The 14,224-nt window shown below is 44.0% G+C and overlaps 1 protein-coding gene across 1 annotated transcript in view; it reads right to left on the bottom strand.

The window, feature by feature from the left end:
* Positions 1-10,948: 10,948 nt before the first annotated feature.
* tmem200ca (transmembrane protein 200C, genome duplicate a) overlaps positions 10,949-14,224 on the bottom strand; it is a 43,729-nt gene continuing 40,453 nt past the window's right edge. Inside the window, exon 2 of the mRNA XM_063206116.1 lies at positions 10,949-13,839. Coding sequence (XP_063062186.1) covers positions 12,042-13,790 — 1,749 coding nt within the window. The 5' untranslated portion in view covers positions 13,791-13,839 and the 3' untranslated portion in view covers positions 10,949-12,041. The remainder of the gene's footprint in view (positions 13,840-14,224) is intronic.

Genomic DNA, 14,224 nt, shown 5'->3' on the forward strand with positions numbered 1-14,224 from the left:
ATCCACAGTTAAAGTGGTATAAATAATATAAGTATCCCAGGGCTGTGTTAGGGCATGCCAGCTCATTAACTGGAGGAGTGCTGGTTTATTATATGAGTGCATAGTGACTCTGCTTTAGAGTAAATAAGAGTGGGGCTATACCGCCCTCCAGTGGCCAAATACAACTCACACAGATTTGATGCAACCAGCCTGACGTCTGATTAGATGTAATGGTACTGTAATATGGAAGCATGAAAGTGTGTCTTGTCAGTAGCCTACTGTATTTCCAGAATGCTGCCGACTCACAAACTTTTTGCTTGAATATTTACAGCCTACTAATATCAATTCCTAACAAAGATCAATTGTTGTTTTTATTAATAAATAATACAATTACAATTATTATCAATTGCTATCATTATGACTGGAGACATGTCACTTTTCATGTCCAATGTGTGAATGGGCAGGATACATTTTGAAATGAGTGACCAGAAAGACGTACTCTACCTTTAAAGTAGGAGGAGCAGTAGGAGACAGTTTGAATGGTATTGCGGTATGTGGTATTCTGTGGTGTTCTGACTCTGTACTAGTCTGCCATCCGCAAGCTTCTGTTCAATTACCATTGCTGTTCTCTATGTGTAGGGTGGTAAGACCAGTGGTAAGACCAGTGCCTACAGTACTGGAGCCTATTACCATATGTACAGTTGTCATTTTGCACAGTTTCTAAATGTGCTTTATAAATAAAACTTACTTACTTAGGCCTACTTACTATACATGGTGTAGGTCATGTTTAGACATCAAGTATAGCAAGTAGGCTATAGCCTATGTCTCTGCCTACCATGACTGCCTATTTTGTCCATTGAGACAGGTTCTTTATTTCTCCTTTATTTTACTAGGGTAGTCACATTGAGGCAGTTGACTCTTTTTCAAGTGGGCCCTAGCCAAGAGAGCAGCAAAAAAAAACGCAAAACACACTACATAGGACTCACAATACAGACAGAAAAAAACAAGTCACAAAAGACAACACTGGTGTTGATGAAGTGGAGGGAATTAGACTAGACAGATGTAGGCAGTCAGTGTTTAATATGCAAGTGATGATAAAACACAATTATCTCAGTAGGACTTCTGTAAAAGTAACATGACGTTCGTGTTGAAATTATGCTTATTAGCCCTGAATGTTGAATACATAGGCCTAGTTTATTAATTTTGTAATGAACTATGTGCTCAGGCTAGTATCATTACGATTTAATCACAATAGCTAATCATTACCAACAGCCATTCTGTAAGGTTATGTAATCCTTTGAGAAATTGATTGTGCAATTTTGTTTTCATTCTCACATTATAGCACACACACACACACACACACACACACACACACACACACACACACACACACACACACACACACACACACACACACACACACACACACACACACACACACACACACACACACACACACACACACACACACACACACACACACACACACACACACACACACACACACACACAGACACTTGTTTCTGGGGGACTTTGACTCAGTAATTACTTGGCATGTCTTAGAATCTGCAAACCCTGTTTTTATCAGTCTGTTAAAGCACATTGATTCAGATTCAAGATTCTTTTTATTCATCCTGACGGAAATTTGTCTTGGACATAGTTGCCGCATAACACAACAACATTACACAAAAAATCCACATACAGACATAAATTGCCATCATAGAGATGCATAAAATTCATGAACATTTTCAAGGCACCCCAACAAGCCGTAACATGGCATCGCATCAGATACCACACAAACATAGAAAAGTAACACATTTGGAGACGTCACACACAACCTATGTTCGAAGTTGCAGATGACTGGGGCGACCTATATTTACTTTATTGTGCATAAATGTAAGCTTAAAGATTCCATTGACTAGCATTAACTTATAAATTCGGACAAATATGTATTATATTATGTAATTTATTTATCAGCCATGTTTCCGCGGCACCCCTGAGTGGGGCCTGCGCCACCCCTGTTGAGGAACACTGGCATAAAGTGCATACCTAGAAACATACTGTACATGGCATTGGGCTGCATGATTGTATGAATTGTGCTATGTAAACTGTACAATACAGTTGTTGCTGTTGTTGTCAATGTTGTTGTTGTTGTTAGTAGTATTGTGTCTGAAGACAACATTAGTTTGTCAAGAAAAAATGTAACAAACACAGTATATTAGGAACATTTAGCTACATAGATATGTGTGCAGTCATCATGCAGTCATGACTGTCCGCCCTGAGATACGCTGAGTAGCCAAACATAGAAATACAGGAAGTGAAGCATGCAGCAGCCTCTTCCTGACACTTCCCCAATGTGAGAAACCACACGGCAGCCTCCGCATATGGGGTGCGTTTCTCAAAAGCATAGGTGCTCGTCAGTTAGCAACTTGGGTCATTGCCAATGGGAAATTGCATTGCAAACAACAAAGTAGGTACTGTAGTTAGTAACTATGGTTTTGAGAAATGCACCCCTGTACACTGTACTTGCAGGGTGAGGGGCAGGTCAGTTGGTGTCCGAGGGATGACACTGCCTCCGCTTGTTCAGAATGGCGTGAAGAAGTGTTCCATTGACTTATGGAAGTGTGAAATAGCCTACACTGAATTATTTCTAGTCAGAGGAAAAAGCTCATTTTACAATTTATTTTCTGCAAACCACACTGCTACCACTGGATGGCACTGACTGCTGACACTACAGAGCGGAAAAGTATTTTTAGGTAGCAGCCATTTACTACCATCCACCCAGGGCGCTGCCTAGAACGTGATCTGGGGAGGCTACGAGTCTTCCTCTCGCGCTCCTATTCCATGTGACACTCCTCCAATTCACCCCTCGCAGCGGCAAAACGGTGTGAACGCCATGCATTATAAATAAAGGCCAGGCATATAGCGGCACCGTCTGCTATTTTCCTCTCCATTTAAGGGTTTTCGAATGAAAGGCAGAAGGCCCCCTCGCGACTCAAGGAGGAGCTGCCGAATGTAATTTTCTGTTGTAGGGCCTACAGTAACAGGTCCCTTGTGAGTGTGGTCTCCGACGGACGATAGGAAAAAAGGAGGCGCAACCTGCGTTCCCCTGTCATTATTATGTAAAGTGCCTCTGCCTCCCTCTCCGTCATTACATAACAATCTAGGAGACTTGTTACATTCTAGGCTGACAAGAGGCAGGCAGGCAATATGCTGCTACTTTCAGTCCTGTGTTCCCTGTCTGTCTGGTTAAGTTTAATATTTCAGTTTGATGGCTTTATTAAGTTGCCTTCGGAGATGGAAAGCTTGCATTAGACGTCACCCTACCCGGCAGGGTTCAATGACACACGGTCACAGTCCACTGATTTCCTTGTCTCTTGTGCAGTCGTGCAGTGAAATTGTGATGTAGAATTGAGGAGAACGTGATTGTGGATGTGATTATGAAGGAGAGAGCACAAACTAAGCCAACATAAGCACATTACGCAGAAAGGTCATGAAAGATTAAGAAATTAATTGGAGAGTAGAGAGTGGAGTTTTTCCAGTTTGTCCAACGAAGCCAAGAATCTCAACTGGAAAAATAGCCAATACGCCAATGTTCTGACATGGCTGGCCATTTCAGCACTGAAATAATTAAGATTTGACTTGATAAAGTAATCAAAAGTTAAGTAGAGTCTCTATTTGTGGAGCATTGAGACTTGAAAAGGTCACCAAAGGTCATCCATAGGGAAATGAAGAGTCAGGGAAAGAAAGGAGTCACTGCAGCATCTTCAGATGTGGAAGTTAACTTGCTTTATTGGGCAAGTGCCAAGACTAACGTTTTGACGTTCTCATGTCTTCTTCAGAGTCAATAGGACGCACCAGATTGTGAAGTAGAGAGTAGTAGTAGAGTAGAGTAACTTTATTGATCCCCAGGGGGAAATTCAGGGATTCAAGTGCAGGAGCACGGAGGATATCTCTCTTTTATACGCAAATGAAGAGTCATTTGACCCTTTCAACCTCCAGGTCCCTCCTCTCAGGTTGATGTAGTTTACCTGTTGGGAAAGCAGATGACAGATTGCAGGGTCAAAAGTTTAGTCATGAAGTTAACGCAAGCAGGCACTTGAGTCTGCTGCATGACTGAATACAGTGAAATCAATATACCTGTATGGTCAATACACCTCAGCTGATACTGTTAGAAGATCTTCTTGGTCAGTCAGGCTCTTTTTTGATCTTGCATGCAGAGGCACAGTGGGCAAGAAGAAGTGATGGTGTGAATCGTTATAAGCTGTCCTTTTATATATTATTCAAAACTCAACCTTGAGTATCTTTCAATTCGGCTTCAGCAGATCTCTCTCTCTCTCTCTCTCTCTCTCTCTCTCTCTCTCTCTCTCTCTCTCTCTCTCTCTCTCTCTCTCACACACATGCGTGCGCACACACACACACACACACACACACACACACACACACACACACACACACACACACACACACACACACACACACACACACACACATCCTGTTTGTGGTACAGTATAACAGATATTATATTCTGTATAACTGCTGACAGGCAGTGTGCAATTAATACAGCATGGGAAACCAGTAGATCTTCCAGGAGAAATGGACCGCAGTTCCATAGATGCTGAAAATATAAACAGAAGAATGTAATGACCTTGTCTGCTCTCCCATCTTGGTTGATATTCATTGTATTGCTGCAGGGTTAAGTGAGATTGTAGTCTAGTCAACATGCGGTATATTGTTGTGTTAAGGAAGAGCAATAAAAGGCACTGGTGCATCAGTGTCAAGGACGAAAATGGCAAAACAAACCACCAATCTTGATTTCATTTTATATGATTCTGTTTCTGCCATTTTTGTGATTTTTTTGTGTGTCTTGTACCGTGTGTACTACCTGACTGTGAGACAAGTTTGCCCTTGGGACAATAAAATGAATTCCTCTGACTGAGCTCACCTGAACAGCCAGTGCGCCACACTTGCCAAACAATGAAGAAGCTGAGGGCCAGAGAAAGTGGAGGAAGGTGAGAAGACAAAGCGATGTGGGACACGCGTCAGGCACCCGGGTGATCAATCCCAAAGATGTGAGCTGCTGTGACACCCCAAAAATCGGTGGTAATCCCACCCTCATTACATGATGAAAACGGTGCCATATTTTCGGCTCGGGTGTAATTAATCTCCTGTTAATGACAATCGTCAGGAGAACCTCAAGGCTCGTTATCTTAATGAGCGTGGAATTCGCCACATCAGCCTTTGAAGTCTTTAGAGAAATGCCAGGCACCTTGAGTTTGTGGTGGATACTCCCTGTGGAAGGAATAAAGAAAAGTTGCGTAACTTCCACTTACTTCAGAGAATACAGACCACAGAGACTACAAGTAGCCTAATGTTCTCAACGTTGTTTTGTTTGGTCCTTGGGGTTTCTGCTGTGTGCCGTAGGGCAGTGGCTGTCAACATGCTGAAACCCTCAGTTGCATAGGCCTGTACTCTTGTCCACAGTCAGGAGATAGTGAGACAAAGAGTTTACGGCATTGCAATTGTACTGAAAATCCTTTATACTCCTTTTGGCACTGCATGTGAATGTGTGTTTCAGCCAGTCTAGCCAACATGTCAGGAAAGGAATGGAAAAAGATTGCAAGAACACACACGCAAGCATGTAGCTGTCTGTGAACATTCTCATTTATCCAGGTCACATGATCCAAATGGTTTAGTTGTAACAGGGGTGGGGAACCTATGTCTTGAGGGCTATTTACGGATTATCCCCCCCCCCCCCCCAATGTATTTTTTTATGTTATACAGTTTCACATGAACATATGACTTGTATAGAATATGGGAAGAGGCTGTGCATAGTATAGGGTGAATGGGACAACATCCTGTGCCCGTTTGGCCTTGATCCAGTTTAAAATTTTATGCAGGATGCATTATTCCAAAGCTAGACTGGCAAAAATATTTGAGAATGTCAATGAAAATTGTAGTAGATGTCATACTGCCCCTGGAAAGTTAACACACATGTTTTGGTCATGTCCATCCTTGAACTCATTTTGGTCTGGAGTATACATAACAATATCAGAAGCCATAGGAATAGAATGTCAGCCTCAATTTTTGGAACCATGCCACTTGATGACAGAGGTACCTCAAGGTTCAAAGATATAATAGCCTTTTCCACTCTGATAGCTAGGAGACAAATTCTGTTACACTGGAAATCTTCCTGCCCACCAAAATTATCTGTATGGCTGACTGATCAGTGGTGTAGTCTACGTAGAACGCGGGTATACGGAGTATACCCACTTCTAAATTTCAGGGATTTCAGTATACCCACTTAAAATGGATTGATCCATTGTTTTGAATAGCACAAATATATACAGTATACCCACTTCAAAAAATGCTCAAATATACAGTATACCCACCATAAAAAAGTAGACTACACCACTGTGACTGATCTAATGCTGTACCTAAAATTAGAAAAGATTAAATATACACTACGAAGATCCAAAGACCGCTTTTATGGTATCTGGAATCCATTAATAAAATATTTTGAAATGCTCAAGACACTTCCCGAGAATCCATAAGAGTAAACCATCAATATCTGATGGCCAAGACCTACAGAAGTTAAGTGAATATGGTTATTCAGTCCCCTCTTTGTTATGTTTGGTAGGAACATGTAGGCCTACATATATGCATATACATTGTTACTGTTGTTTCACTACTCATTGGTTGAATTTGTATTTGTCAGATAACTACTTGTTTTGTTTCCATTTATGTATGGTGTAATATGTATATGTATAAATGACTCACTGATGTTTTATTGCATTGATCTTGTGGGTAGACGCACAGTAGTTCTGTGGGTGGGGGGTGGTGGGTTGGGTGAAATTTGAAATGTTTAAAACACCAATATCTATATCTTGAGCCAAGAACGTAACTCTGTTTTGTGTTTAATAAAAAGAGATTTAAAAAAAGAAAGGAAAATATGACTTGTTTTGTACAGAAATTACAGTTGCAATACAATTAATTAAGATATATTTTCAGGGGACCTTGTGAAGGTGGGATATTTTGTAAAGATGGCCATCTTGGTCAAAACAGGCCTAAAGCGTATGGGGAAATGCTGGTTTGTGTTCATAGTACGACCCTTGGAGGACTTGCGTAATTAAATTTGAAGTGGCCCTCAAATGAAAACGGTTCTCCATCACTGAGTTGTAAGCAGGAACTAGAATTCTTATTCGAGTTTGAAGACAGTCCACACCTCCTCCAAAGGACCCTCATCTGTTCATCTTGACGTTCTTCAGTTCTGGTTGATATACATGTACAGTATATAATGCTCTTTGGAATGATGAGTGAAACACCTTCAAGCTCAAAGAAGTCCCACTCTTTGGATTGAGTCCAGCTGGTGTCACAAACGGTGGATGCCCGCATCCACCCCTCCCCCTCCCCCTCCCCCCTTTTCTCCACTTACCTCCTACATCAATCATTCTGTCTTATCCAGTTTAAGGCATAAAAATATCCCTACAAATGTGAGCACAAGGCCCGCTTTCATCTTTATAAGGGTTCAGGGTCTGACATCAATTACTAGGTTATTTGCAGTGTTTTCGAGGGGAAAACAGCATACTTGGAGGATTTGGCGCGCACATGTCATGTGTGTTTTCTGGCTTGTCTTAATTAAAGGTAACCCAATAAAACCAGTAAGGTTTTTAATCCAGTAACAACACACCCCGTAGTGTAGCATATACATGTACATATACACAAACACACACACACACACACACACACACACACACACACACACACACACACACACACACACACACACACACACACACACACACACACACACACACACACACACACACACACACACACACACACACACACACACACACACACACACACACACACACACACGATGGCGGACAGAAAGTATACTGCCTTGATGATTTGTTGGGCTTGGAGAAGACGTCGGAAAAATAAGATGTGGTTCCTGGGGAGAGTGGGGAACACTTCACATGTGTGCTCTGGAGCTGAGGAAAGGTCAGGCGAGCTGGATGAGGTGAAATGAAGACCAATTTCCACTGAAGGGCAGCCAGAGCCAGCTCAAGGTAGACGGACAGCTCTGCTGGTACTGCTGCCTCCAATGTGGGTGTGTGTGTGTGTGTGTGTATGTGTGTGTGTGTGTGTGTGTGTGTGTGTGTGTGTGTGTGTGTGTGTGTGTGTGTGTGTGTGTGTGTGTGTGTATGTATATGTTCGTGTGCGTTTTGGAAGGAGAAAGATTGCGTGTGTGTGTGTGTGTGTGTGTGTGTGTGTGTGTGTGTGTGTGTGTGTGTGCATACTTGTGTGCTTGTTTGAGGTAGAGCGTGGGTGTTGGAAATGATGAGTGTGTGTGGGTGTGTGGGTGTTTGCGGGGAGAGGGTGTTGGGGGTCGTACATGGGTGGGGAGTGTGTTTGATGTCTTCATTGCTTTTGATGGCTTCAAACGCACACAGACTGGCCCATCCAAAATAATCTTGTTACTCTGTTAATCCTGGCGTAACCTGGGAAGAATTGCAGAAACCCCAAAAACCTGATTAATTCTCAGTCTAGCCTGGAAGTATAGGCCTACATATCAGCCATCTTTTTTGTGTCTTTTCTGTGATCTTTTATGTAAGTGTAGAGGCATATTTTAACCCTATCGCGCCGGATGCATCATATATGTCTCATCAAATTCAAAGCCCTCTCCACGCTGACACAAAAAAAAATCGATCTGAAAAACATCCTGCGTGTCATTTCCAAACGTCCTGCACTACACGGAAACCGCCACAAGAGAGCAGCGCTCGACAACAAGTTGACCACAGCTCGGCGAAAAACAGGAAAATGGGGTAGAAGCGGTTTCCCTGACCGACGCTGAGATTTCGTCAAATTGCATAAGGTTTGTGTACAAATTTCCGAAATATAACTCTATATCCTTTAATTTGAACACTTGCTTTGTGCAATTAAGCAAGGAAGAGTTTATATTTGTACACCGTGTTGCAGAGAGATCGTGCTAAAACTGATGAGACATATAAGCACCATCCGGCGGTGGCAGGAAGTCAGCCATCAATGCATTTGCTCCATAGGGAAACTTACAAAGCACACCACGACGATCGTTTAACAAAACACACAAGTTGTTTTACTTCAAGACAAAGATATTGCCTTAAGAAACAGGTTTTACTTGCAATTTTGAAAATGTAATGCAAAATGTTGAAATTATGATCTCGTAAAAAATGCATTGAAGTGAATGGAGAAATGGTCCAATTGTAGTAATGGACCCATATATTCAAATTACACATCAAAAATGAATAATGATCTATATATTATACTCATAAATAGGTTGTTGAGCATTCGATCAGCTATGTTTTTACATAGATTTAAAAAAATTACCCAACCAGGCTGTGGGAAATGTAAAATATGGTCCTGCTAAAACAAGGATAGGCTTAAAAAAATGGCAGGATCTCACTAAATATTTAAAGATAATCCTCAAATTAAATTGTCTGATAACTTTTTTAAATTAAAAAAAAGTGGTAAATGCATAAAAAGTCATTTTTCAATGGTCATGAAATTGGAATTTTCATTCATTAAAAGCCTGATGCATCATATATGATGCATTAAATATCTCAGCGACCTTAACAAAATTTTGCATTTTTTTTTTTACATTTCTTATAAGGGACCAATATTGAAGCAAATTCCAAAAAAATAGAATTTTCTCTCATTGCTTTCATGGTTCAGGTTTCACAGGGTTAAATACAGTAAATTTTTTTGATTTTCTCATGGATTTCTCAACATTTCTTCTAAAGCAATATACAAACGTACACTCTTTCATAGATTTTCTTTTAGTTTCTTAAAACTGAACTCTTCTAACTTCTGACAATCCTACAGTTCATTGCAAAAGACACTTCACACAAATTCATCACCAAATAATGGCATATAACCAAACCTGGGTTGGACTTGACTTGACTGTCAAATACAGTAGGCCTACTTATAGCAAGAAATTGAAATTCAACAATCCAGGACAACAAATCAAAATGTTGCATTGTGCTGCTGTGAGATATCTATAACGTATGGATTGTTTGAAATTTAAATTTAATAAAATTTTAATAAACAGGTGTTTGTTGATCCAAGCTTGTGCTGCGTGTACTTGTACTGTATGAAGCTGATTGGAATGTGTTTTGAGAGTGCAGTGCTGATATGTTCTGAAATGGAAACCCACACAGTTTCTCAAGAACCACCCCGGTTCCAAGGGCAGACCCCAATAACCCACAAACACATTGGCAATATCAGGATTCCACAGTCCAGGCAGGTCATAAACAGAGACGTCCTTTATTATTATTTTCCCTTCTGCCATAGTTCATGTTTCATGCTGCTATATAAAGCGTTTCTCTGTCTCGAACAGATGGGGAACATCTCTCTCTCTCTCTCTCTCTCTCTGTCTCTCTCTCTCTCTCTCTCTCTCTCTCTCTCTCTCTCTCTGTCTCTCTCTCTCTCTCTCTCTCTCTCTCCTGAGTGATGCCATGGTAGGATTCCATTCCAAGTCCTATTTTTGTAAGGTGAAAAAGGAAAACACATCTTGTAGCCTGTCTGTGCCTTCAGCTTCGCTTATATTCCCATCTGTGCCTGCAGACTCGACTTCACACGCCACACTGGCGATAGCCCTACATTTGGACTGTATTCACAGTGGGGAAGCAAAAAACAACATTTCAAATGCAAAGCTGTGGCGTGTGGCATGTGTGGCGTGTGTGTGTGCGTGTGTGTGTGTGTGTGTAGTAAAGAGAGAGAGAGAGAGAGAGAGAGAGACAGAGAGACAGAGAGACAGAGAGACAGAGAGAGAGAGATTATGTATGTGTGTGTTTTTGTGTGAGCAAGAGTTGATTTCCCTTTAGTAAAAATGGCTTGGATTATTATTATCGGAGTGCAAGGGTGGTGTAATTTACAATAACCATATGAGCAATGAGAACTGTATGAATATAAAACTTGGGTGCATGTTTATTTTTTTGACAAAGAGCTGGGCTGTTTGAGTGTCGTTGGTTGTGACGGGCTCTTTCTGACAGAGAGTTCAAAACCAAGAAGGCTACTACAAGCATCATCATGTTCATGTTGTGGTGTTTTACAGCGTTTTGGTGGGTTACAAGAAATCACAAAGCCCAAACACAAAGGGAGTTTGTTTGTGAACACCAACTGAGTCAAGGACGTGTAACAGTTGAATTTTCATTCAAGAGAAAGACAGTTGTGCTCATACATATTTTTTTTCAGATTTACCAAAGATCTCTAAACAAGCAAGACTAGTCTAAAAAAAGTAAGCAAGTCACATACAAGTGTAATTAAAAAAAAAACATACCTTTGTCAACAAGTCAATGCAAACTTAGTTCCTTTTACAAGCAATCAGACAAGTCAAATAGGATATTGCTAGTCTTGAATTGACACATTTTTATCTCTCTTTTTTTAAAACCAAAACAAACACCTGGTATCCAAAAGGTGTGCGGGACACTACAGTACAAAACACATGCTGTTGGGCCAGCAACTCTTAAAGTCATCGACACAGGGAAACAAGTGGCACGTTGGTGGCACAACCACAACAAGAGAACTGCACATGATTGATACGCTCACCAGTCTTATCTGGTGGAGATACACCTGTGCTATGTATAACCTTCAATGTTTTTTTCTTCTCTATTTATTTAATTACTAGCGTTATTTCATTTTTTGCTTCGAAAAACCCCCTAGAAGAAAGCAATTACCTGACTGCGACATCAAGGAGAGAGTCTTTGGGTTTGACCTTGCTTGCACTGGGATACCTCATTTAGAAAAACACTCTCGCAATGCATCATGGGATATTGCAAACTTAATTTGGGGAAGCCATAACAAAATTGGATACATACAATATTAATGGTAATGGCTAGCCAGAGACCTGCTATGATATTTTGGTGATGGTGCTTGCGTTTGCAAAGATGGGTTTGTGGTGTTTATTCACGGCAAGGCTTCAAATAGCCCCGAGAAGATTTTTGAAAATCACTTAAAACATTTCGTCTCGTCTCTAGCCCATTAAAATGTCAGACACTCCACTGCATCTGCCATCCAGTCTAGTCTATGCTCTCGATTTCCTCGTCGTCCAGAGTGGCGTCCGACTGAGAGATCATAATGAGTTTGTCTCGCTTGGAGTATTGCCTGCACATCCCGCCCTGCCCGTCCTCCACCTCATCTAGATCATCCCCGTCCTGATCGTCCGAGGTGTTTTCAGTCTGGTCCTTATCCAACACCTCCATGGACGTCCCTCGACTGAGCTGTGCGGCGTCCGATGATTCGAATGACTCCCCCACCAGGTCCCCGAGCTTAACGTAACCCAAGCTGCTGCAGCCACCTCCACCAACACCACTGCCGCCGCCTCCCCCAGCATAGGCATCCAGCCGCGGGCAGCTGAGCCGGCGCGACCGCTCCGTCTGCCACTGCTTGGGGCTGGACGGGCAGACGCCCAGGTCGACGGACCTGGAGTAGTCCGACAGGGCGCTGAGGGACAGGTGTGAGCCAGTCACCTTGGGGCTGGGGGAGGCGGGCAGCAGCTGCACCTGCGAGCCCTGGGGGGAGATGGGGGAGGCCCCCAGCAGGCTGCCGCTGCTCTTGTACACCTCCACAGAGTCCTGCGAGAGAACGGTGGTGTGCGCCGCGCGCCCCGTCTCCACCTTGGCCTCCGTGGTGCAGCCCACGTGCCGCACGGTCAGCGGCCGGTGCGGGTGGTCCGGGCTGTCGCCGGAAGAGTCTGTGTTTTCCCGGTTGGCCCGTTCGACCTTCATGGAAGCCCGTCTGTCCTCCATCACCAGGTTGTTGAGCTTGATCATGGGGAGGGTGAACGCGTTCACCGACGACGGGACGAGCGTTCGCGCCTCCCACTGCCTGGAAATAGACGCCGACCTGTCCAGCCTGTTCTGTTCCCTGTAGATGCTGTACACCGTGTCCGTGAAGTTCTGCCTGTCGAGCGACGAGCACTCGAACTTCCCGAACGAGTGGCGCCTCGACGGACTGAGGCCCTCGAAGTCCAGCTTGCCGTCCCCCCCCTGCGGCCACGAGCTCGTAGCCAGCAGCGCGGCCGTGTACATGGCGCTGGGCTTGGCGTCCACGCCTTTGGACTGCACGTAGTTGACGAAGCCGTTGAGCGGCACGTTCTCCTTAGTCCGCAAGCTGTGGATGTCGATCACGGTGGAGTAGATGTCTCTGAGGTTGATGATTTTGGTCTTCTTGTCGCGGTTCTCGTGCAGCACCGCGTTGGCGCAGATGAACAGGAAGATCCCGATGCCCATGATGAGGGGGCCCAGCACCTTCAGCCGGTCCGAGTACAGGTGCGTTTTCAGGAACTGCGCGAAAAACCCCAACTCCGGCGCCGGTTGGTCCGCCACTTCGCTGAAGTTCACCGAAGCCAAATCCGCATCCAAGTGGTACAGGAGCTTCCCGCTGCCGCCACCGGTTGACGTCCAGTTGGCCAACTGGCCCAGCCTCTTATCATGGAGGCTCTCCAGCACTGAGGCCTTCGAGGTCTGAGGTGGTGGCGATGGTGGTGGGGGTGGTGGTGGTGGTGATGGCAGACCCACGTACTGCGGACTCTCCTTGGGCCAGTAGCCCAGCACGGCTAGAGCGATGCCCACCAGTAGAATGAGGATGCCCACGGCCGCCACCAGCCCCGAGATGGAGAACAGCTTCAGCTTGCCCTTCACCACCACCACCTCGTTCTTCCTCTTTTTCTTGGCTTTCCGCTTGCGCTTGTTCTCGGCGCGGTTCTTGGAGCGCAGGGAGTCCTGGCGCCCCCGGGAGATTCTCAGGAGCCCACCGGTGGCGATCATGGCTGCGGCTGCGGCGGCGGCAACGAGGCTGGGAGTTCAGTTAACCATCCTGCGAGAGTGAGAGAGAGAGAGAGAGAGAGAAAACACACATTATCAGTTTGGCATCATTCATGTAGTGTTAAGAATATGCGCACAACCCATCAAACAGGTGCTGGATCAAAAGTCAAAGTAAAGAAGAATCAGCACACTGTTGCTTCTCAACAATCTGAAAGAAAGCGTGAAACCCCACCTGGGAAACTCCAACTCCCATTGTCATTGTGACACAGCACTCCACAGCACACAAGTGTTCACTGCGCACTGCACGCAACAAAATTGCATTTATGCCTCACCCGTGCAAGGGGGCAGCCCCCAATGGGACGGTACCATGCTCAGGGTACCTCAGTCATGGTGGAGGATGTGAGAGAGCACTGGTTAACTACTCCCCCCACCAACCT

This window comes from Engraulis encrasicolus, chromosome 9 (genome assembly GCF_034702125.1).
Source record: "Engraulis encrasicolus isolate BLACKSEA-1 chromosome 9, IST_EnEncr_1.0, whole genome shotgun sequence".
NCBI lineage: Eukaryota > Metazoa > Chordata > Actinopteri > Clupeiformes > Engraulidae > Engraulis > Engraulis encrasicolus.